General features: G+C 40.1%; 1 protein-coding gene across 1 annotated transcript in view; it reads left to right on the plus strand.

The window, feature by feature from the left end:
• Positions 1 to 26,479, plus strand: part of LOC110404978 (contactin-6-like) — an 80,007-nt gene that overhangs the window by 24,238 nt on the left and 29,290 nt on the right. The window contains exons 4-9 of the mRNA XM_021409793.1: positions 3,877 to 4,080; positions 5,392 to 5,494; positions 12,406 to 12,590; positions 15,025 to 15,161; positions 18,163 to 18,292; positions 19,281 to 19,431. Of these exons, the coding sequence (XP_021265468.1) occupies positions 3,877 to 4,080; positions 5,392 to 5,494; positions 12,406 to 12,590; positions 15,025 to 15,161; positions 18,163 to 18,292; positions 19,281 to 19,431 (910 nt within the window). The remainder of the gene's footprint in view (positions 1 to 3,876; positions 4,081 to 5,391; positions 5,495 to 12,405; positions 12,591 to 15,024; positions 15,162 to 18,162; positions 18,293 to 19,280; positions 19,432 to 26,479) is intronic.

The following is a 26,479-nucleotide window of genomic DNA, read 5'->3' on the forward strand; positions in this document are numbered from 1 at the left end:
AAGGTTGCAGCACTAATAAAAAAGCCTATGAGCTGGCATGTGCATAATGAAGTCTATGTTGCTGTAATTATCCCTTTGCTGCCATGCGGCCCCTTTGAAGTAAATGCAGTTCTGTGCACTCACGGCACCTTCTTCCCACAGAGTCAATAATAGCACCAGGATTACTTTAGAGAGCAAATATCATTTTCCAGTGTTCAGAGCTCAAACATGTTAATTTGGGCTAAGGCCAATCTGCACAAGTGAAAAGGAGCTGTAGTGTGGTATTTATTAGGCAGTAGCCGGACAGAATTAAAAAATTAATTACAGGAAGGTGATTGATGTTTTCTAAGCTTGTCTGTGAGGCTAACGTAAGTGTTAAAAAAAAATTGAGAATAGAATTAATATAGATTACGTTTTATTCTCTCTTTCACTGGAGTTCTTGTGAACTAAATCCTGAAACTTCTGTAGCGCTATGAACGTTGTGTTCTGTCATTATTTGTAGGCCCAGGAAACAGGGGTCATCCCTGGGCATAAGGCTGTCATAAGGTTAGCAGAGTTCTTTTCTAACCCAGGAGTAGATCATACTCATTTTTCCTGACTTTAGAATGGGTCTGACATTACTATATGTGATTTCCTTCAGAAGTTTATAACAAAAACTGATCAGCTTCTGCTTGTTTGGCCATTACCTAATTACCTAAAGCACTACTGAGCAGAGACTGCCCCGATGTTCTTCAGCTTGTCCCTCTGCTCGTGGTGGCATAGTGCTCAGGGAACCAGTTTGCTGATTTTGGCACAAACAATTCCAGGATGCAGCAAAGCCAGGAGCGCTGGTGTTTGCCTGCTGGTAGTAGCATAACCTAACCCATGTTTTGGAAGTTCCGTATTCATTTCAGGATAGCAAAAGGCATCTCCAAAGATACTAGTATCTAAAGATACTTGATTACTTCCAGTATTTGAAGGGAGCGTATAAATAGGAGGGGGAACAGCTGTTTATGTGGGTTGATAGTGATAGGACAAGGGGGAATGGTTTTAAACTAAGATGGGAGATTTAGGTTGGATATTAGGAGGAAGTTTTTCACTCAGGGGGTGGTGACCACTGGGACAGATTGCCCAGAGAGGTTGTGGATGCCCCATCCCTGGAGCCATTCAAGGCCAGGCTGCATGTGGCTCTGGGCAGCCTGGTTGGCAACACTGCCCACAGCACGGGGGTTGAAACTAGATGATCTTTGAGGTCCTTTTCAACCCAGGCCATTCTATGATTTTATATGTATGTATGTATTGATATATATATATATATATCAAGGGTGAATCATGTCCTATTGGCAACTTTCAGTCATTTCAAGTACAGTGGGGCATAAGTGGGTGTATATATATGCAGTCTTAGCATGTGAGGGAAGGACTGGTTAGTTGTAAGGTCCTGGGAAATGTTTCCTGGTTGTGGTGAAGGGGAAGAATAAACCTCATAGATTGTGGAAGAAGCAACTCTACGCCGGGGCCTCCAGGACATCTCTCTTCCCTCGCCTCTTTTCTTCCTTCTGTACATCTGCATAGTTCACTTTTCTAAAGCGTCACAGGTTAACCACACTGAAAAGAGAATTAAAAAAATTGGACTAGTTGGTCTCCTGCAGAAAATCCTTTGCTCCCTTACTTGAAGCATGTTGATTTGTTTTCAGCATCATATAAGTAGTCACCCTAGAGGAAAAGTGGCAGATATACAAGGCTCTGTGCAAGGGAAAGATGAATTGGGAACACGAAAATAATTGGTGCTGATAATGGCTAAAGTTTGTGTAAGACCTTTACTGAAGCCTTTTCATAGCAGCCTCTGAAATTCAACAGCTCTGGATTTGTGATGGGGATGTGAACCCAGCAGCTTTCATTTTCAGAAATCCTATGGCTAAATGGAAAACAAAATAAACTTTAAGAAGGTAACTTTTTATTCCTCACTAAAATAGCTGTCGGCAGCAATTTTCAAGTCCATTTTAGCTAGACTTCATTAGCAGGTTATTACGGTTTTTTACATAATTTCCCTTCTATGTCTCTGCTACCTTCTGTTCACCGTTACTTTCACCAGACCCTTCCCAGCTGCTGATTTACTCATGCAAATGAATGTAGCCCAAAAGTGATGGCATGGACCTTGTACCAGACACATTAAATGAGAAAAAGAAAGGAGAGCAAATCAGATCTATTCCAAGTGACCCAAAATGGAAATGTTTAAGTAAAAGTACCTCCTTTAATGTAACATTACATTTCTAGTCTATTAAATCTATTAATATTTTTTGCTTATCTTAGCTTTCTGTGAAAAGATGCTGTGTGAGGGAGTAGCCTGCTGGGGCTGTGCTTTAGAAGAGGAAGTTTGATCTCCAAAGCCTGGATCTTTTTCTTGAGATTTCATTCAGCTCCCACTGAAGTCAATTAAAATTAGAGCTTCTACAGAGTTTAATGGATCAGAATTAGGCTCTAGGCAAGTAAGGTCTGGGCGCTGGTGATGATGAGCATGCAGTGAGAAGAGTGGCAATGTTTATATGCCTCGTTCTGGGGAGAGGGGGAATTGAAATATGAAAAGAAGAGGCCTGAACTCATTCCTGGTTAATGGGAAAATTAATAGGCACTGAGGCAATGGTTCAGTACAGGCAGAATGTAATGGAGACTCTGCAAGGTCGTCAGGTGGAAACCCCTGTGCTGAAATCATCAGAGATGGGAACTGGCTCTCCTCTCTACTGATACATAGTTAGACGTCACAAACAAGCTCTGTGCAGCATAAAGCTGCTTCTAATAAATTTTCATTAAGGTTTGTATACCCTGTTGTACATGGAGAATCTTGCTGCGCCGCTGGGAGGTGCAGGAACCACCAGCAGGTGTTTGGGTTTGGACCGTGTGCCATAGGATGACCTAAAAGTCTTTCATGGCACCTTGTTCGTGGGTCAGGGCTCTCATCAGCCCTGTAACTGGACTTCAGGAAGTGAGCTATCAAACTCATTTTTCCTGTTGAACTCACTTTTGGGTTACTTGTCTTGGCATGGAAGTCTGGGTGTCCAGATACCAGTGTTCAATCATGTACACACATGTATTACACTGCTTTAGGACCTGTTGCATTTTCTGGGTTTGCCATATGTCAAAAAAAAAGCTGTAGTAAAACAGAGCCTATTATAGAATTTAGCCAAGGATAGAAAGTGTCACTGATGGCTCCCTGGAGATGTGTCATGTCTAATGAGCGTTCTAAAACGTTAGAAGATGATAACATAAAACTGCACAAAACTACTGGAGTTTTCAGACTTATTATCATACTGTACCCATGCTGCAACCGAGGGAGGGGAAAGAAATGTAAATAATATTTTTCAAATGGTATTGTTGATAGGGGAAATGTGCAAAAATGAAGCTGTTGGCAGAGCACTGTTAGCTTATGAATTATACATTTAATTAAAGGGAGCTAAGCTGGTAGATTTTGGAAGTTCTGATTTACTGGGCCTTGTTAATGACAGAATTTCTGTCCTGCTGCTGCCACTGCGGAGCTGAATACTGCAGCACAGTATTTGGCACGGGGTGGTCAGGAAACCTGTGGCACTGATGGAAATGAAGGGTTGGAGCAGCAGGGTCCTTGGATGGCAAGCTCATAGAGCTCTGTCCTGCTGGTCAAATAAATTAGTTTTAAAGTGGCTAGGCTATGAATGTACCTTTTTAAGGTGTACAGCGTGAAATGCTATGGGGGGAAAAAAAGGCAGCAGAATTGCATTAGGAAGCCAGAACAGGACAAGAAGCAGTGCTTATCCTGCCTGTGCTAATTTGTGCATCCCCAATGGTCTGCCCTGTAAACTGGCTCGTTCTTTCAACTGGCTAAAGTGTTAAGAGGAAGCAAGCAAATCCGAGAAGGATGCATGACGCGTGCCTACTCTTTTCTAGGCTTGTCCTATGCATGGATCTTCAACAATAACACCTTGTACGTTCAGGAGGACAGTCGGCGTTTTGTTTCACAAGAAACGGGGAATCTGTACATTGCCAAAGTAGAGCCATGGGATGTGGGCAATTACACCTGCGTGGTGACCAACTCCAAGGCAGAACAGAGCGTGCAGGGGCCGCCCACTCCCCTCACCCTGCGCAGCGATGGTAAGCTCTCTTGATACGCTCCATGATAGGTCTAGCTTAAATATCAGATCTAGAAAGCTGTTCCAAGTGAGTCACTGAGGTGAGAAACTCACATATGCAATTACCTCTTCAGCAATGCCCCCAATTAAATGTTTGCACGGGGGAAGTGCATATCTGGGAAATCTTTACACCAAGTTGGTTTTGTAAGTTTGCTCACCTGAACTTCGATTTACTTTGCTGCTTGCAAAGCAGCAGTGACAAGTTGTTACAAAAGCCTGTACAGTGTTATATTTCTGGTATAAATAAAACTCAACTGTGCGTTATTGCATAATACTCTCACTGAGAGGCTGTGCTGCTTTATAACATTCAACCTGATCACCCTAAATGAAGTTATAATTCCCCAAATCGAAAGTTAATAATTTGGTACTGCTTTAGATCTTTTATGCCTATTTTCTTCCTTCTCATCATCATGCTTTATTCCTTTTCTCAGTCTCTTAATCTTCTCCTACTCTCTTTGGTAGCCTCTGGATTGAGTCCTAAGTGGGTGGTCTCAAGGGAACTGTACAAAATAGCACATGTAGCATTAGCTGGGCCCCTGTTCAATGTAAAATAAGAACCAATTCATTTTTCTCTGTGAGATCTGGGCTAAGACTCTGTCTGAGGGAGGCTGATATTCATCATTCCTGATTCAATGAGTTATACTGAAAGATTAATGCATTTTTAAGAATTTCAGTTAAAAATTCAGTTTTCAAAACCAATCCCAAACCTGCTGCAAGGTCAAATGCCCTCAAACTGATACTGGATTATCTGGTTTATCAGTTGCTTGATGAGATTTGAGGATGTGATCACTATATCCAATTACATCAGCCTTTCTCAAGCCTGGTGTTCACATCTGGCTCTTTTTAAGAAGCTTTAAGTGTTTTGTAATTAGTTTGGATGCAGAACCTTGAATTTTCTTCTGTGCTCAGAACTATCTGGTGTCCTTAGAAGTAGCAACTTAGTGGCAGATGTCATAGGCATTGCTTATTAGCAACTAACAAGAGGTGTGAACCCTAAATTCTACCTGAAATCCTAATGCACGTAGATATTGTACTTGCACATTGTTCACCACTCAAATGTAAAGAACTTTCATGTCTCATGTAGGTTTTCAGCACAGATTTAGATTTCACCCAGACACTTAAAACTGCTCTACAGGCATCACATGTTCATGTCCATGGGTGGAGCATAAGGCTCTAACACTATTAATGCCATCTGTTCTTTTACACTGAAATTCTGTTGTACTAGACAGGTCTGAGGCTCAACTGGAGTGCTAGCTGTTTTGATGTTCAACAGGTGTGATGGGAGAATATGAACCAAAGATTGAAGCACGTTTTCCAGAAACAACATACGCAGCAAAGGGCTCGTCTGTTCAGCTGGAATGTTTTGCCCTTGGAAAGTAAGATTCCTGTTTTTTATTAAAATGTGGGTTCTAACATAGTTGTACAGTGAGAAATTGTTTCTTTTTAAGTGACATGGCAGATTTTTTGTCAGAACATGAAAATGTAAATTTTTTTTAACCTTATCTTGGTTTGTTTCTGTGCAATGTGTTCCCAAGACTGTCTGGAATGGGTCCCACATGGCTTTCAGCACCCTCTTGTTCAAAGAGGTGCTGAGGAGCCCTGGGAAGCTAAAATCTTGTACACATTGTGCCTGGGCTCCTTGCATGGGTGTACTCCTTTGCAGAAGCAGTAGAGTGCTCAACCAAAAAGGGATGCTCAGTATTCTAAGAGCAGATGGTTAACTGAATGTGTAACTCGCCTTTTCAATGTGTCTCTTTTTCCATGGAAGAACTAAAATAACCTTAAATTGTCGACCTCTATTTAGTTTAAGTTCACTTTGACAATCCTTTTTAAGGCTTTTAAAGTGTTTAGAGCTTTTCCAGAGGTTAAAAGCCTGACTTGCAGGCAGCGCAAATTAATCAAAAGTTCCTCTGGAACCTATGCTGAGAAAGAGAAAAATGAAGCAAATAAAGTTAATAAGATGAGATATGGCCTTGCCTTACAGATGAGATTTTTATATAAATGAAAATTAGCCCCAAAATTAGTTTGAGAAAAAATATTTCTACATTCATATTCAAAAGCATACGAGCTTCTTGGCCCTAAACTAGTCCCAGACTGAAACATTCCTGCTAAATCTGGTTTTCCTTTCCAAACAATCAAGCTACTTCTCTTTAAATACCTCTTTAATTGTGTGTGAGTCAGTGCAGGCTTTACACCACAAGTTGTCACTATAGATTTCCATCTGTTGCACAGAAAGCATTTAGCAGTGGTATACTGACTACATAAAAGCATTTCAAAAGCAGAAAATAATGCATACAAAACAGTGCCTTCCCAAGGAAGGGATAAAGACAGGTCACGTTAGCTTTGCTGTTTTAACAACATTTGAAGCATGGGCAATGTGTTCTGCAAGAATGTGGGTAATGAAATATCTCAGCCAGCGGTGTACCTGCTAATGTCATGCTTAGAAAACGGAGTGGCTGAGCGGGTTAATGCGGCGTTAATAGGCACTTCTCCATGTGTAGGACTGGAGCAGGAACCAGTGCTGGTCCACTTCCCTGGAGTTTTACAAAGTAAATAGCAGTCATCTACGCACCAAAATGTTTTGCAGCTTTTCTGATATCACGCTGCTGCTGTGTACATAGTCCAGTGTATGTGTTCAGGAGATGCTGTATGTAAAGAAAGGCTCGTGCTGGAGAATTTCTCCTTTCCGGCCTTTTGTGGTAGGTTAGATGTCTCCAGCTTTCTCTCTTTTTTTCCTCTGAACAGAGCCTTGAAGTATATTTTCAGTCAGTTGGGAAAAAATGTTATTTCAGAGCTGAAATTTGTATGTGAATAAAGCAAGAAAAACAGATTACAGGTGAAATACTCTTAACTCATTAGTGAGGCCAGCTTTTTAAGAGTCTTTAAGCTTCCTACCTCCAGCTGTTTGCAGTTGTAGTCAGGCACACGCAAGTGCAGCAATGCAGTCATCTGCACCTTCACATGCCTCAATTCCACCAAAACTCTAGCCTCTACTATTGTCTGTTTATGTTAAAATCAATTCAGCTCAGCATTTGTTGAACTATACCTCTGATCTGCCACAAGCACTAACGGTTATTATCTCTCTTGGATTTCTGAACTGCTTTCCCATTATCCATAATTTTCTATATTCATACTGTTAGTCCACTGGTTCAGACAAAGCTGTCAGCTGCTGCTGCCTCGCGCTATGAATAACAGAAATCTTTCACATCTAAGGCAGATTATAGGCAACCTGCTGCGGTTTTGGTCTCCAAAAGTCTTAAATGAAAGTACTTTCATGGTATTTAGAGAAATAGCATCTCTTCTATGCGGAACAGCAAATCATATCTCTTGGATGTTGCTTAAAAAGTGCTTCTGCATTTAAAACAAGTAGGGTAGGGGAGGCCAGACCTAAAGCTGAGTTTTAAGCCCTTTTTACCTGAGGGAACTCCAAGTCACCCAGCCAAGTGCAGGCAGAGCGCAGGGTGCCCAGAGGTGTAGTGCATTCTGCGTGCCTCTTGAGGATGCTTTTGGAGGGCTCAGCACGTTCTGCGCCCCACGGGCAGGGAGCATTTGTGGTTCTCCCCGTTGCAATGTGTTGCAAAGCTCTCTTCATGCGTTTTGCATGAAAATGTCATAATGGATGTCACACACACACACACACACCCTTACCTGTTTGATGAAAAATATAGGGAGGCCAAGGAGCTGCTATTTGTTCCTGGGCAGAGGGCTTGGAGGCATGGATCTCAAACGGACAGAACGCTTGGGCAAGCTCTTCTCTGAAGCCGGTAGGACAGAAACTGTGAATAGAAGCTTTTGAGAAGTAAATTCATCCTCACTGTGATGCTGTATGGCTGTGCAAAAGGAGTAGCATGCATCTCTATGGTGATTGGCATGGAGAATTCAAACAGAACGAAAATGCACAATATAGCTTAATTCTTTGAAGAGGGAGAACTGAAATATGAAATACTAATGTGACTATCTCAGATGCTGCAGCCTGTGGCAATTTATTAGAAGAGATGAGACTTTGTGTTCTGCAATAAGATTCATTATGTTGACAGTGTTTAATACTATGCCAGTATTAAAAGTCATGTTTTGGATCAAGCTGTATTAATCATGCCATATATCTAAATTATGGCTCACTGTCTGAGCAGACTGAGTGCCGTGGAAGGAGTTGCTCACAGATAAGTTCAGTTGAGTTACTGTGCTCTTCTATAGATTTCTTCCAAAGTAACTTTTTTCTCATGTACAAATAGAAATAGCTTCTGGAGCAAAAATAAGCAAAATAGTTTCCATGTTTGTTGTGCAGTTATTAAACTGTGCCTGCCTTTAGTTCTCTAAGATAAGGAGATAATCTGTTCAGATGGGTCATTGTCAGCTGAGGTTGTAAAAAGCATATATGAATAACAGAAACCAGGATTTCTTTTAACCCAAAATACTCGTATTTTTTTTTTCTTTTCAGGGGAAGATGCTACATCTTCCTATTGTTCACATATTCAGAGCTGAGCTTTTTCTAGAGGCTGTTAGTACAAGCACACAATGCAGCCACATGTGGGTTCCAAATAACCATCTTTACTAAATTTACATCACAACTCCAGGCTTTGCTTCTTTTAAAAATGTCTTTATGATTTTATGCAAGAGGCTGTAGGGGGATGGAGCACAGAATTCTGAAAATTATATATCATATGAATCAGTTTTTCTGCTACAAGTGAAGCTTGCTACTTTCAGCCTGCATTCCTGATAGATACAAATACTCTGATATTTGTTCTTAAGGGATGAGCAAGCAGCTCTGCAAGAACCAATCTCACATGAGTTGATGTGAATGGCGTGTGACCACGGGAGAAGGAAAGGTGATAAGGTTTCAGAAAACATGGGTTCTTTGCTGTTTCCCAAGTAATACATCAAGGCAATTAGAAGCCTGAGTGCTTTAATAGTTATGCCCCTTGGTTCCTAATTTTTCCTTGTGTCAGAAGCTGATGCAGACATGATAGCAGCTTTCAAACATCAGCTTAGTAACATTTGTTTGACGAGGTATTGTCTTCATTATTGAAGCTAGAGATTTCATTGTTGAAGCTGGTTGGTGGCCCTGCGTGTGGCAGGGGGCTGGAACTTGATGATCCTTGGGGTCCCTTCCAACCTAAGCCATTCTGTGGTTCTGTGATTTAATGTTTTTGTGACGTGCCCTCAGATGAACAGGGCTAAAGCTGTGGCCCAGGTGCCATGCATCACCTGGCTGCTGAGCTGCTGCTGCAGGAGGATGGGACCATCTTGGTGTAATGCTCCAGAGGGATTAATTTCTTGTTCAGTGTGACAAGATCAGCATGACAGGACTTGTCACCAACCAAAAAAATATTTTCTATCTTTTCTTTCAAAGTTAGTAACTTACGGTTTTGTGATCCTGCCGTCTTTATGGTAGAGTATAAATTAAATTAGTAGCTGAGCTCAGTACTCCTAGATGCTCGGAAGGTTTCAGATATGCTACAGATTTATGTACAAAGACACTCTCATATTTATGCCCTGTTTTCTTATTTACTCAGGTGAAAGCAAGGCTTATCTGTGAAGCAAAATGAATTTGGAAAGTACACTCATTGTTTCTTTACGTATTCAAAAATTTCCCAACCCCAAGCAATTACCTGATTATCTAATTTTGTTGTTGATAGTAAACTCTACAAAAGAAGACACCCCAAATCTGTCTGGGATGGTACCAGTCTGTGTAGGAATTTCAGTTAATGACCTTCAATAGAGTGGTTCTGAGAAGCACAATCATAAAGTGCCTTGGGTTGGAAGGGACCTTAAATATCATCTAGTTCCAACCTCCATCCGTAATCCTGCAGAAGCTCACAAGGGTGTATTTTTGAAGTCAGGCAAAATCATTGAAGTAAATTCTACATTCATTCTTTTTAAAGCCATTCGGATTTTTTCAGCTTGAAAGGTTTCATACACCCTGTAATACTATTGCTTATATATATATTTTTAAAAAGTATATACTAACTTTGGAAGAAAGTGAAACCACCCCAAACCCTGTCTTTTGCAAAACAGTGATTAAAGCTCCTGGAACCCCTAACGTGAGGAGGGAGGTATCACAGAGGCAATGAAGAAATGCAGACCTCCTCCAGCCCCATGGTACTGAAGTCCCAGCCCTGGCTCCTCCTGCAGCTGCTTGCTGAACCTTTAGGTTGGTGAGGGGCTGCTCTCCTAACAAATGAATTCCTTCTTCTGACAAAACTAGGCCGCTCAGCACATGCTTTCCCAGAAGAACAAAGTGCAGTTAAGAATTTATTGCAATTATGCATTTAAATACAGTCAAGTTGCTAACCCAAACTCAGTTTTCTATGTCATCCTGCTGCAGCTGGCATCAGAGGCAGCCTCGTTAAGGAGGATGGGGCTGACAAGGAGGAGAGTTTGCCTTGAAACATCCCCAAGGATGTCATTATAAGATCTGGTGTGGAGAAGGAAAACACGGCAGCGTTTTCAGTGCCAGCTTTGGTAAACTTGAGTTGACAAGCTGATGGAGGGGCCTTTTTCCACAGAGCCCTGCCTCTGGCCTTAGTGTCAGTGCAGGTTTCCCTTCATTCATAGTCATGCTATGGTAAAAAAACAAAAAAAAACCAAAACAAAAAACTCATAGAATAGGAGATATTTAGATGAAGCATTTTCAGATAGTGGGATATAAATGAATGTCTAATTGTTTTTCTTCTCCTGCATAAGTGTTAGTTTCGTTTAATCTGTTTCTTATGGGGGGAAAAAAAAAGACATCCAGAAGAGGCGCCTTTAAAGTAAGCAGTTAAATGCTTCTGGCATTCAGAGCACTGCAGGATTCCTTTATACAACAGCTATTCACCCATTGTTTAATATGCAATAGCGTTTTAAAGCCAGCCATGCTCTCCTTCATGTTGTCAATGGTCTGTGGCAACGCACTGTGAGACTGAAGCATACCTCTGGCTGTTTTCCTGGCTTGATCATGGCAGCACTGGGATGGGTCTGTTCTGCACAAGGGCTGTTTCTCTTTTAAATGACTAGAAAAACTCTGTTTAGGGGAAATTTTGTATGAGAAATATCACACAAGGGTTGGTGGGGGAGATGGCTCCTTCTACCAGGCTGACCACTGCGTTTGACAGTCAAGCCCCTCAGAGTTCCTAGTAGGGAATAATGCTAAGCAAGTATGCATTTCCTATGGGCTTCTGTCTCAAAGCACAAGGGCTAGACCTGAGTTTACAGTGTTAAGTACTTTTTCCATTATATATTAGTGACTTGATTTCTTTGATCAGTAAACAAGAATTCGAGCCAGGGACCTAAATAATTCAAAATACGAGCAGTTATGGTCTCTGTTAAAGAGGAATAAATGCTTTGTACATCAGTGCTGCAGACCAAAGACCTTAGGGACTGCTAGGCGAGGACAGCATGTGCTTCTGACTCCTGTGGAAGTCGTGCTTTCAAGTTTAGTACCAAGCGTTTGCTGTTGATGTTACTTCCAATGGAATAGATGGCAGTCTTAATCAAAACCACTGTAAGAAGCTGTTCAAAATGTCACTGCTCGTCTGCTTAGAAAAAGCAGCTTGCTTTGGTTTGTGGTAACAGAAGGCAACTGTGAAATCCAACACTATTAATATTTCAAAGTGTTCTGGTGACATAATAGATCATGAAAGCAATGCTTGTATGGTGTCTGATATTACCAGGAATACAAGAATTATTTGTAGCCTTCTTTACACTTGCCTATTTTTATCATATAGAATACATTGATCTGAATGTAAATGAAAATGATAGAAAGCTACGAAAACATGAAACAAGAAATATTCTCTTTTGTCTCTATCTCCTTTCAGCCTCAAAGTCTCGTGCTTTCCACTTCCTTACTCAACTGTCCTCCTCTACCTCAGATCCCATTTTTTAGACCTAGATTTATTGGTCTTTTTAGCTTCTTTGAATTCTTGTGCGATGTTTCCTATTTTGAGGTGTGAAAATACCTCTGTTGCCGGAGGGAATTTGTTTTCTCCAAAACAAGTCAATTATTCTATGTTTCTGTGGTGTTTATTTGGACCTCCAGAATTGTCCCTTCACTGGACTCTCAGAGATACCATGGGGAAAATAAAAATTGGCTTTACAAGCAATCATTGAGGGCTTCACACCACAGTTAGGCTTGTGCCCCTAAATAGGTTGGGTGAGTTATAAAACCTCAGTCTTATGAACCTCTGTAAGTTGCTCTTAGTAACTGAAGTGATTTCTTTTTGGAAATATTATTCTATAAAGGGATTTCACATTATCTTCTCTGCTAGAACAAATGCTCACTCTTTCTCTAATAAATATAATTATTTAGTCCAGTCCCTAGTATTAGCTGGAGGAGGTCTGATGGAAACTCATTGACAAAGAAAATCAAACACGACAAAACGAAAGGAGTTCTTGAAATCCCAGATGTTCAGCAAGAAGATGAAGGCTCTTATGAGTGCACTGCAGAAAATATTCGAGGCAGAAACATTGCAAGAGGTCGATTATTTGTCTATGGTAAGCAAATTGATTAATTTCTTCTTTTTTTTTTCCCTCTACGGAGCCTGATAACATTCAGATGTATTTTGTAGATGAAGTCTATTAGCCCCTTACTGGAGATATGAAATGTAGTTCAGGTTAAGCTGATTAAAAAATGATTGCAGGTCTGCAGTGACCTTCACTGAATTATATCCTCAGCAAATAAAGATATTTTGCATTAAAACTCAGATTGAAAATGTGGGCTGTGCCATGATGAAGTTGTAAAGGTTAATACAAGGCAGAAAAAAAATCCCTCGTACATTTACATGAAACATTAAGGGCAGGCAAAAAGATTTACTCTCAGTAGCTCACAGTAGCATAAAACTGTGCTGCCCATGATGCAGATTAGGGAAGGATTCATGGGATTTTGGTTCATATGAGTTCTAGCTGAACAATGTTTCTCCAGAAACAGATGAGGGCAAAGCAGGGGAAACTCATCTTGTTGCCTCCCTCTCCTTCCTCCTTGTGTAAAAGCAGGCAATAATATTTCTGTGAAATTGTTCTCTCTTTTCCCTTCCCATCCTACGCATTAATTTCCTGTGGTCCAAGATGTACATGATGTTCCACTATAGCCAAGGCAAATTATATACTCTTTAGTCTTGTTTTTAATACTCAGGGGAAAAAAGTCAATGCTTATGCATGAGTGAGAGATATGGAGGTCTTTTCTTTACCTTGTGTCTTTGAAAGTAAGAGAAGAAATAAAACTTATTAATAAAAAAAGAATTACAGAAAAGCTAGACCGTGTGCCTACAAGTAATATCTGGTGAGAAGACCTTTGCGAAAAAAGCAATGCAAGTTTTGCTAGTAAGCTACCACTCTCCTGCTGCCATGGCTAATATCAAGATCCATGCCAGGAATAGAGCAGTCTGATGCTGCTTTGAGTATTTAATTATTTATTTGCTTGTAAGGGGTTATTTTTGCTTGCATTGCTCACTAATTTTCACAGAATGTCAAAGAATTCCAGTAAAATGAAGTTCAGTAAGCTACCTGGACATGACTGATGACAACATAGGCAACTACAAAATTTTTATCAGTTATTACAATTTGATACAATGTACTTATTGTGCTTTGTAAATTAATGGCTTTTCATAGTAAATATGTAAACAGAAGGTGTGAAGAATTTGCACAAGAATTTTTATCGCATTAGGAGTGCACTAGTGTATTATCCACATAATTGACTTCCTTTTAATTTATGTGCTGCTGTGATTTACTCGCTCTGTAAGCAGCTCACCTCTAGGAAATAGGGCTTCTTTCTTGGGCACTGGATGCTGCTTTGTGCGTGATGCCTAGCCTTGTGTCTTAGACTCTGAGAGCAATAAAGACAACATGTAATTAGAGTAACTTTCAAGTGCAGTGAGTTCTATCTCAAGTTGACTTTCATGCCCCGTGAAAGGGGTTGTTGGCATTGTAGTGATGTCAGGGTGATTTGCTGGGGCACAGACACGAGCTATCCCTGTAGGGTTGTGCTGCAGAGGTAGTTTTTCTTTTTTTAAGAAGCTTATTCTGTTCATCTTTAAGATAACAGTTCTCTTCCTGAAATGAAATTGCTGTATATAAGAAATTGGAGTATACACACACACACAAAGTCTGCAGGTTTATGATTAACCTAGCCAAGAATCTTTCATGGGATGCTGAGACATCAGCCGCTTACCTGAGACACAGAGGGATGCAACCTAGAACCACACTTGCCAGTGGCTTTGGTGTATCCCAGAGCCTGGTGGGCATTGGTCATTCTCGCTGGCGCTCACGTTCACCAATATAGTACAACTATTTTAAATGTCAGCCTTGTGCTAACTCCTGCTCAGCTCCCTCCTTCTGTGTTTAGTTCGTTGTTTACAGAGCCTTGTCGCGATTCTTGCAAATTCTGTTTTTTATAAAGTAATACCTTTATGTCAGTGTGTCACAAGTGTTCAGAAGCTGTTTTGAGTAACCCTAATTCCTTTGTATAGTGTCTGTTGTAAGTTACACCTGAAGAACCTATGACGTAAAACCACCATCTCAGGTATGTGTGTAAAGCACAGGGGGCAACACTTAAGATTTGTGATTTTGATTAGCTGCTGGCTAATAGTTTGGATATTTCTATTTTTGGTACACAGATTAAAGCACCTGGAGAGGAGAGCTGGCTTTCGGAAAGCATAGCTGGACTTCCAGGCGTCTAGAATAATTGTTTCTGCAAATTTTGGCCGTAAAAATAATGTCTAAACTGAATATTCTGACCACTTAATTTCTAACATCTTCCCAAGTTATTCCTGAAATTCAATGCCAGATCTGTTGTGCGGAATTTACTTGTAAGACAACATGAATGTGTTGATCAAATACTGATTAGCTTAGCTCAGTTCATTAATTAATATCAGCATACTTCCAGAAAAATCATTTTTGCTCCTGCTTAAACTGGTTTGCATATTCTTTTCAGCACTCCCTGAATGGGATAAAAAAATCGAAAATGCCTTTCTGTCTCTCTATGACAGTTTGTTTTGGGAATGTAAGGCAAAAGGAAAACCAAGCCCTTCCTACAGCTGGTTGAAAAATGGCCAGCCTCTCATGTCAGAGGTAAGGTCTTGTCTTTTTAACTTCTTGTCTTGTTTTTACAGGGTTTAGTTACGATGTTCATTGTAAACTATGTTATTTTCATAAAGTTATTAAGTTTAACAAATGATAATTAGTGCAACAGAATAAACTTTGCAACACAAAGCCTCAGTACTTTGAGTTCATATGTATCGAAAATGTCAATTATAACTTATCTTGCAAAGCTACAAGAGTGCTACAAGATATGACAGTAAGCATGGGTGGGTTTAAAAATCACTGTTATAGCTAGTTAAAAAGGGGTCTGTCTGGAAATAGTGAACACATCTGTAGGCTGTCTGTAGTTTAGGAAGCCAGTAGGATGCCTGTTCAAATTGGCTGGCTGTGGAAGAGTATTTCGGAGCAATCTGATCAGCCCATTAACTACTTGGTTCTGTGGCTTCTGCTCTTAACCTGGAGGCTGGATGGACCTCTGGTGTGATGCAGTATGGCTGTTCTTATACATATTAATCCTTTAACTGAATTAGCCATGAAAATCAGTTATTAACTGATTGAGTTTTGTATATATCTGACACCCAGTAGAGGAATAATAGACCAAAGAAGACCATCTAAAGTTACAAGGAAAAGGTGAATAAATGAAAAATCTCACTTAAAGGACAAAGAAGGACCGAAGGGGAGAAGGAAGTAGTAGAGTGGTAGGAGTGGGGGATGAGAGAGGAAATCAATTGGAGCTGAGACATTTAAAAGAGCTGATCAGCTACTTATGCAGCCTGGTTTCTGAGAACTCAGCTTTGGCTCTTTCAGAGTGGTATAATTATTCTTTTGTGGCGGCCAAGCTTTGGTACATCCATCTTCCAGTCTTCCGACTTCTGTGACAAGAGATTCTTTGCTGCATTTGTGTTCTGCTGAGGCCAGGTTTCCCTTTTTATTAGCATCTATGCAGCATCTATTGAGCATGAAATGGCGTGGCTCGTTTGTAAGGTACTTTTACTTGATAGGAAAAAAATAATACTGTGATTAGTTTCTGTCTAACAAGAACAGATCCAGAAGCACTTCCAAAACGTGTGTTCTGCACTTGCTGGGGTGCAGAACCTGCACTTGTTTGATTTACTAATGCTTATTTGAAACAATTGGAAGGGGGTCCAGTCTTCCACATGATCTTCTTTTGGATTAGTCCTAAACAGAGCTCAGCCAGCATCTGAGAAGGCTAGCCAGAATGTACTTGGATTGCAATTTTTCAAAACCCAGTAATTTCGCTCATATTGTTGCCTGTTCCTACACAAGATTATCTAGTTTCTCTCTTTGAAGACAGTGATATTTAGAGCCTGCCACTCTACAATTGCATCGTTTCAATAAAAAAAAGGATAAAACTCTACAGAAACATTTTCACAGTGCTTACAGTATATTGTAAATGGAATACTTCAGGCAACAAAATGCTGAATGTTATTGCTCGATGGACAAAATGGATAGTTTGAAGGTGAAAGTACAAGGGATGTGTAATAAAATATTCAGTCCGTCACAGCACCCTGCTTGTTGGAAATACGATGCTTTCCATTTCGGGGCTGATTCTGAGGATATTGTCTGCTCTCTGTAAAATCCTTTTCCCTGACCACCTGGTTGGTCATCTCTGCAGTATTCCTGCTTGTGTACATGGTGTGCTTTATTCTTCTCTTTGTCTGTATAGTTCAAAAGAGCCAGCTGAGAATGGTGGGGGATTCAGCATGTGTATGAAATGCAAGTGTTGCTTCAGAAGGGGGTTTTATATTCAAAGGGTGTTTGTAAAAATAGAATGCACCAAGAGGATAGCAAACAGCCTGAAGGTAAAACTAAGTATGCAGACGATATTTGTAGCAAGAGCCTCAAAAAAAAATTAACAGTAGATAAGTAATGTAATGTTGTTAATTAGCTTGCAATACACCAACCGTACAGCTGCAGGCTGTGATCTCATCAAATTTCTGAGCTGAACAAGGTTGGACTCGGTCAGTTCTTGGTTGGGAGACCTCCAGGGAAAAGGCAGAGCACTGAAACACAGAGCTCCCTAGCTCAGTAGGTGGCACCCTCCCCTCTGCAAGCGTAGAGAGAAATCTCCCCGCAGGGATGCAAAGGGCTGATCTGTTCTGTGCTTCAGAGAGGTGTTTTAGATGCTTCTAGCTGTTCAGCAAAGGGCTGTACTGCTGAACAACGTATGTTCCCGTTACTGTCTCAGAGGCAGTAGAGCCAGACTAAAGAAGAGGCATAATAATAATAGCAATATCTGTTGTTTCAGATTTGCACTTGGTGATGGAGTTTATATTCCCTGTTGTGGGCTTCTTCCACACGGATCTGTTTTGGAGAACATATTTTCTCTTCCTTCTCGGTGTTACACTTTGCAATGGAGCTGAGATTCCCTCCAGAGGCTAGTAATAGTCAAATCACAGAATATTTGGCCTTTAAGCTTTGTTTGTATCATGAAACAGGCTTTTTAATTTGTCTTAATAAAGTAATTTAATACACACAAAAAAATCAAGCTCTGGTCCAAATTTACCTACTGTGCAGTTTCCGCTATTTCAGCAGTATTACACCAAAGCAGTATACTGTGAATAGAAATTCAAGCCATGAGGAACCTGTTCCTCTGATCTGAACAGCTGCCTATGGGCTCCAATAGGAATTCAGAAGTGTTGGCTTTCAACAGAGCATTTTCAGTGCATCCTTTTTTTTTTCCACGACATGTGGATCCGATGACACTTCAAACTTCTTGGCTATTTGAGTACCTCTGTCACCTGTGGAGGTTTTCTGATCACCTTCAATTATCATAATTAGATTAATAGAAGAGGGGGGTTAGACCATGAGTTAGGAGTACTGGGAAGATAACAGCCATCATAACTGATGTATGCATCATAATTATGATGCATTTGTCCCTGCGGTTTTAAAAAAAAAATTGCATCTCTACTTCTGAATTATAAGGTGCCTCAGTGTGATACCAAAAATGTTTGGGATTGTACGTTTATTGTCTCTGTTAATCTTTTTTTGATTGTTTTTCCTTTATCAGGAGAGAATTCAAGTGGAAAATGGAACTCTTATCATACCAATGCTGAATATGTCAGACTCTGGCCTCTATCAATGTGTGGCAGAAAACAAGTACGATACTATTTATGCCAATGCTGAATTGAGAGTTATAGGTGAGTAAATGGCATTAAAATGACATATAATAGAACGCTCCCTTTAAAGATTTGAAATCAAGCAATGATTAAATTTTACCTGGCAGTTCAAGGATGTTCATATTTCTTTGCTGCCTGAATTTCATGATCTGCATGTAAATGTTTATTGGTTTCATGGCTGCTTGGGGGGAAATTTCTAATCCCATGTGTGATTTTTTTCTGACATACACACAAGTCTAAATTATGCTTCTCGCTTTGTATTTTGAGCTATTCATAGCTATTTTGCAGCTTTAAAAATAATTTCAGAAGGTGGGAAAAGTTTTAATATTACATAAAGAACATATGGCATATGTGTATATAAAAACATAACACAACAAATAATCTCATTAACAATTACCAGAGATGCACATAAAATGGAATTTTTTTCACAAATTGTGGAAAGTATTCCACTATAGATATCAAAACATAAAGGCTGCTCTACAGCCAAGTGCCATTGAAAGCAGTGAAACTGTTTTTGGGAGCGCCTAGCTGTTGTATAGGATTTGTTTTCTCTTTCTCTGAGAGAATTTCCCCATGGATTACTGGACAGATCTGTGCATAGCGCTTTCAGAAAACAGATGAACTGAAAGTCACTGAAAAATAGCATTTGTAATTGAATCCTTATAACTCCGTAGACGAAGAGCTGTGACTGGGATCGGGAGTGAGCTGTCCCTACTGCTGATGTAGCTCAGGACCCTCCCTTACCACAGACAGACACGTTCCCCCAGTCTGCAGAGAATCCCAAGGAGAGATGCCAGACAAGAGAGTTCAGAACAGCAGCATAAATAAGACTCAATGAATTCCATGCTTTTTTACGCAATATATTCCTCATGCTTGACACATCCACTTCTGTAGAAACCCTAAAAGCAAAGCAATTATTGGATTCACCTGCTGTGTTACTCAGAAGTTTTCAGCAAGTTCACTTAGTAACTTATCAACTGCATACCGGTCTGCTCTTCTTTATTCTTAGCGGCAGCCCCCGATTTTTCCAAGAACCCCGTGAAAAAAGCATCCATTGTTCAAGTTGGTGGTGAAGTTACCATCGGTTGTAGACCAAGTGCTTCTCCCAGAGCAGCTATTGACTGGAGAAAGGGCCCCGAGGTGCTGCGCCAGAACAAAAGGTACTGTAATAAAGCAGCTGCTGGATTGTTGGGTGTTCTCTGCTTTAATATCATTTAAACAGCACCGCAACACAGTTGAGTTAGTATTGCTTTTGACAGCTTATTGACAGAAGGCTTTGATGCCAGAGGCCCGTTCTTCTTTAGCAATAGCCATCCAGTTCTGCAGATAGAAATCTGATTGAGAACAAAGACAAACTGAATACGTTAGGGTAATTGTATGATACATACGTTTGTGTTCATCAGCACTTAACTCACTGCAACACTATTAAAGCCAACTGTTTACCACATGCGAAAGCCTGAATGAATCAGCTTCATGTAGGAGACATCAGTGGAGGCTTCAGGGAAGTGAAACGTACCCCCAGGCTGCAGCATAATTGCTTGGCATCTGTACAGGTTGTACAACAACCCATGCCTAAATCATCCTCCATATCCTCTGTCTGTGCTGTTTAGGCAGGACTGAGCCACTGGGCCGGTGTGCCAGAACACTCCCTTACACAGTGATACGTGGCTGCATGGTATGGTGTAGGGCTTTGCTGACATTGGGTCTGCCCAGGCTAATAGCTGATTAGTGAGTTGCCACAAACTAACTATAGCGTTACCTGCTGATATCAATTAAATACTAAAGCATCAAATCTTAAAGTAACTTACAGACCGGAGTAAGTTGTGAATAGCAGACATGGTGTGAAACAGTACTATCCCCATACAGAAACAAAGGCAAACAGGCAGAATAGGCAACAGTATCTAAGAAGTGAAATCTTTCTCAGCAGCTCTTTCAGTTCACAAATGCAGCAGTAACACCATTCCATCTCATCATCATTTTCAAAGACTGAAACCAGAATTAGTAATTCATAAAGTTCTGGGGATCCAACATCAGATTTTGCAGACAGTACCAGTTGCTCAAGGATGCTACTTTGGGTCACATGTGGAATATCACCTCAGGTCTTTAAAACAACTTTATCTCAAACTGTGATGCAAAGAAATGTTTTCCTATCCCATACTGCAGTGGTGCAAAATACTGATAAAAAATTTAAGTTATGTGAAAGAAAGTGCAAATTTGAGGAGAGATTTCACTTAGGCACTTGCACTGAAACAGAAAAATTTGGCTAAGCAATCTGTGCTAGAGGATGTAGAAAACTTTCCAATGGTTTTTCCATCTCATCAACAATGCCAGTTTTATTTTTCCATTTAACTACACAGCTATTAACTAAAAATACTTTTCTAACTAGTGCTCACTCAGATATTCCTATTTGCATTTTGATTGCATGGTCTATCTGACAAAAATACCTATTCTTTCCAATTGGATGTGGTCTACTACAGTATACTGCATGCTCAGTGTGCAGTTTGCTATGAGTAAGCTCTGAATTTTCTGATATCAAGTAACAGGAGTGAGGAGAGCACCATCTAAAACTTGCAATTCAAATCACTGAATTAAGCCCAGACCTTGAAGTTCCAGCACCATGATATTCCCCATCTGATGTGCTCATAAAAAATATTTACATACTGTGTACAGTATTTACTTAAACTCCTGTATTAATTTACTAACAATAATTATAAGCACGCTGTAATTTTTAAGCATCCCAGAAGGCCTTTGCTGCTGAGCAAAAGTCAACAAAGGGAGCAGGATTTGCACTGAAGTGAATGGGAGGATTTTAGAACACTCCGTGTGCAGAGCATTATTGCCTATGTGCCCACTGGTGCGGGGTAGAAGTTGAGGCTTTTGGATTATTAAATGACAAAATAGATAATGCCACAGCTTTAGAGAAGATAAAGTAAATCATCTGTATGGTGTTTTTCTCAGACATCTTTGTGATAGAAAGCAGAAATGAAAAGAGGTTTTGTATGGCTGTAATTTCTCTTCACAGCTAATTAAAGTACTAAAATCACACATCTTTACCATAAAAACAGGGAGAGAACCTACTTAGGCTGACTTGTGTGTATGATTAAATCCTGCCATGTCACATACAGACACACTATTTTAACTAAAGCTTTGCTTATATCTGTTCTCATGTTATTATGCAGCATTTGTAATCTCTGTGGATTCTTCTTCTAGCTTTTTTAAAGCCAGGATGGGCTATACATGCTGGAGGGAAAAAGAAAGGAAATGCCAATCCCATATGGTTCTGACAGCAGAACTGTGATGGACATGTTGCAAAATAAGTCAAACCCCATAGCTTCCTGGGAATGATTTGGACAAATTTGATCTTTTGTTACAGAAATAGTGCAGCTAGACTTGTTTCACCCCAAGGGAAAAAAGGATATTCTTTCTTTTTCACCTTCCTCCTTCCACTCATAACAGTTCATTTGTGATGGTCTTGGCATATATGGTCACTGCTCTCTTTGATCCTATGAGATTTTAAAGTAGTGTTATCTTGCAATATTATTAATGTCAGTTTAAGTACGTAAATAGAAATGTGCTAACTAGGCCGAGTTAAAAGACCATCCATGCTATTAATAAAAGCACTGTGAAATATTTTGTACTTGATTTCCTCTTTGTTTGCCAAGCTGCAGAGCTTGGTGAAGGTCCTCGGCCTACAGCCCCCTTCCCAGGGCACAGACAGCTTCCTCCAGCCCCATTTCTTTCCCATCTTCTCTGTAGCTCAGAAACATCTTTGCATGTAGTTGAAGACCTGAGCATGCTTTTGCTTATGCAGAATACTTTATTACCTTAGAATCATACGTATAAGTCCTTCAAAACATTCCCAAGTCAACTAACTTTCACATTAGATGGCAAAGCAAAGCCTAAACGTACCTCTACCAGATCTGCTTCCTGATCCTCATCTGCATTAGTACTCTGTTTCAAGATTCTCTACGTTAAGATCTACTGTCAGAACTCACCCCCCCCCCCCCCAAATAGTGGGGTTTATCCTTGCCTCATGCAGCTGGCTACTTCAGAGACAAAACTTGAGGTCATCAAATACAGGAAGCAAAAGGAAATCCCGCAGCTGGCTAATCTGAGCTCTTCCTGCCTGCTCTCTCTCTCTTCCTCTGATCCCCAATCATCTCCTCTGGATGGGCCCAAGCTGTGGAGTTTGACACAAGTGTGAGCTATTTTGATGTTAGGTATTCTTAGGAAGTCCAAAGGGAGTTTTCTGCATCTCACACCTCACTCTTATTGTCTCATGTGCCCACTGAGGAAAAGAAGAGAGAAAATACAAAAATGGAAAACAATATATTAAATACAGCAAATTTTCAAGTCTAGACACTGATCTCATCATGAATGTTTTCTTATTAGTGCCTTCGGTGGGATCGGGAGCCTCATGGCAAACATATTTCTGAAAAATTCTTTTTGATTGAAGCATTTTAATAAATGGGAATTGGAGCCCTATTTACTTACCAGGGAGAGGTGCTATTCCCTCAGCATGAGATGAGGATCCCAAACGCTGTAGTGAATACTTATAAACATATGATTCACTCCGCTCAGAATTTAAATGAAGACTGCTTAGGGAAAACAGAGAAATGAGGTAGGCTGAAAAAATGCATTAGTCATATACAGCACTTTCCATGCATTAATAATCAGTAATAAGCAAATATTCATAATTTAAATCCTTTCCTGGGGACTGGACAAGAAGTACGTCAATAAAATATGCTCAATACTTGTTGGCTCCAGGTCTTGCATGCAGGGCTGTGTTCAGCTCTATCTCAATGAAGGATGGTAATTGATTCTTGGCCATAAACAAAGCTGCCCTATCTTGGCAAAGTCTCTCTCCAGTGCCACACTTGCTGTTGGTATTTTGCATTCAAGCTATTGCCATTTCTCAAAGGAAACATGGGAGAATGGTTGAGTACTGAAATGAAAAGCTGTCTTGCAAGAATCTTTTGTGAAGAACTCTGAGCAGATGATGTGGCTGGAGCATACCACTAGGAGGGCAGAAAGATGATCTGCTAATTGCTGAGGTCTTACAGCTGCCCCTTGGAGGCTGAAGCTGGGGGGATTCTCCTGCTCCCAGGTGAGATGCAGCAACCCAGCAGGTTGCATTAGCTGAAAGGTTGGCTCCTCTTATAGCTATGTGCTGCATCTGAGCTGCTCGTGGGTCTCCTGAGCGCCGACTGCTCTTCTTCAGCCTTTCCAGTGTGCCCTGCTGCTCTCTGCTACTACTCTTCTTCTACTGCTCAGCTGTTCACAGTCAGATCCCCATCTCAAAAATATATATATACACATTTTTAAAACTTTTTGGTTATTTGCAAGAAAGAAAATAAAGGCTGTCTTCTTGTGGACTACTGTTGGAATTAGAGAAAGGGGGATTTTAAAAAAATGAGGAAAACTAATTGGTAAACATGAGAAGTCCTCAATCTACCACTCAAATACTACACACAAAGCATATTGTACTGTGAAATAGCATTTCAGCTTGAACCAATTTGAGAAGAAATGTGTCAGGGCAGTTCAACAAACGGCAATAAAACATTTCAATTACCAGAATGTCAGCATTGTTTGTTTAGCTTGTACTGAAACCTTCCAGAATATCCATTATTTAAAATAAATAAATAAATAAAAATCCTGCTTGGGGAGGAATCATGACAAAATGGATTGAAAATTCCAAATTTTGCCGTACTCTACTAACAAAGGAGGAGATTGATGTTACTTAACTTTTATTTAGCTGAAGTCAATATGCAGTGTAAGGTAGTTATTTACTTTTTCTTGGCAGGCACCTCCATCTCAAATGAGATGCCTAACTTTTAGATGAACAAAGCTGTGGAATGAAACATCCACAGTGTTTGAAAAAAGGGAGCCTGTACTGAAGTCACACCAGTGGTGTAGCACAGACAAAGAGAAGCTTTGCTTGTCATGCTGCTTAGTGCCACAAACTGCCCTGATTTATGCATTCACTGTTTGCAGATAAAGGTAGTACAGACATTTGTATGCTGGTAGCAAATTTCACATGCACCATGTTTTCTTATGCTATTCCAGCTCTTAGCTTTCTATTCCCAGCTTTCTTCATCGATATGGCTAGGTGAATAGGAATGGGATATTAATGTTGCTATTATTTTATTTTTAAGTCCACTTTTTGAAGCCTGGATTAGGTGTATCTCCATTTTATCCCTCTTGCTTTTCTATCACAAGAGGCTTTGCATAGCTTTGATGATATGCCTTAACCCTTCTATCTTATCATTGTCTGTGTGCTTGTAAAGAAGTTCATTTCCTATTTTAGCTTTTAAATAGAGCACTTGAAGTGTGGGCATCAGCAATCAGAGCAATTCCTGATATCTTAGACACTATCGCTGTAAGTCAACATGAATACAAATTAAGCTTATCTCTTGATGAAATTCTAATTTTGCTTAGGGAACCAATGAAATTGATTCCACATCTGCTAAATTTGATTAATCACCTCAGTTCCATTCCTTGCTAACAACTAGACTGACAGAAATCAAAGACACAGATTTACCTGCCTGCTTTCACTGTGTTTGGTCTGAACTTACATATTAAGATATGAAAACTGCAAAACCTGAGATTGCTGTGTAGAATTGCTTTGGGTTTTCAACTCTCTAGCCATGCTACTACTACATATTTGGAGGTAACCAGACAAAACCCATCATTACATCCTTCCCAAGGGAACACTGGAAGTTGCAAGGAGTGTTCTACATTCTAGCTAAAAATATCTTATTTTCAGATTACGATGGTCTCTGTTTCTACTTGAACGGTAGCAGAAAATATACGGTGAAAGACCAGCAAAAGTAGGAAAAAAAATATTTCTTGAATATTTATTTGCTAAGAGTCGTGCTATTTTTCTGTTTTCATCGTTGGACGGAAGCATAAGTATGCAAGCATTTTCCCATGCTTACTTCTTGATTATGTCATCGAATCTATCAGGACCATAAAGCATTGCGATACACACTGATGAGTGAGAAAGCATGAGCAGAAATTTTTGGTGATCTGGCAAAAATGGTAATATTGGCGTAAGAAAAATGTCACCATCCCAGGAATGCTAGAAAACGTCTGACTGACCTGCAGTGCCTTCACTTCTTCCTTTGTGTTTTTCATGTTTCCAGTTATTCCTGCCTTTACCCTGAGATGAGAGGGAAGGCCGGGGAGTGGAAAGGATATGACTGAGTGAAAGATGAGGGAAGAGATACAAAGAGAAGGAAGAATGAGTGCAGAGGAGGGGAAGAAAAAGGCAGTATTTTAATTTTCTTCTTAATCTTATTTTGCTTTGTTTTCCCCCTTTCTTCTTTCTCTGTTATCTTTCCATTTGAAGTCGATCCACTGTAAAGTAATGAGAAGACAGAAGGGGCCCCCCATTGCTACTTGACCCAATGAAACTCTGTCGGGCAGCAGACAGAATACGAGTGCAGTGGAAGACATAGAGAAAGGGCTTTTCTTTCCTTTTCTCTACTCTTCTCTCTCCTTAGGGAGTTTCATAATGGAGCAAGCCAATAAACCTAATTTCATCATGTATTACTGACTACTTAATGCAATAGTGTTTAGCACATCAGATAGCATGAGCATCAAGTAAGCAAATGAACCATATGTTCTCACGTTCAAGGAAGAATGACAACCTGCACAATGCTGGATCTATTACAATTTTCCTCCTGTATGACATCTCTGTAATACAATTTTAAATTGTTCCTAGACAGCTCCTGGGAACCTTGTTAAGGTGAACCTTTCTGAGGGGCTGTCCTACATGCTGAGATGTCCCAAGCAATCTGTCACTCTTCTGTGTCATATGGAGTTGTAATAAACTGAGCCCCAGTGAGTGTCAGTGTTGTGCCCTCTCTCCCTTTCAGTTCATGTTCTATCCCTGCTTCATGCACATATTCTGATTGATGTTTAGGATTTGATCCAAAGCCAGCTAATCTCACTGGAGCTTTTCCATTGGCTTCAACAAGCTCTGAATCAAGGTTCCTAATTAGGAGTTTGCAAAAAAAATAATGAGAGAATGCAACCTTCTGTGCTCCTCTTCTAGTCCAAGTTATACTGCCATGTACATCATTACTGCTGCACTTATTCTTGTGCGTATTGCCATTGCATACAGAAATACTAGCAATGGATGGAAAACATGCTGTGCTGCACTCCACAAGCACCAAATAAAAGATTCCTGATTGAAAACGTTTT

The sequence above is a fragment of the Numida meleagris genome, chromosome 11 (assembly GCF_002078875.1).
Source record: "Numida meleagris isolate 19003 breed g44 Domestic line chromosome 11, NumMel1.0, whole genome shotgun sequence".
In the NCBI taxonomy this organism is placed as follows: domain Eukaryota; kingdom Metazoa; phylum Chordata; class Aves; order Galliformes; family Numididae; genus Numida; species Numida meleagris.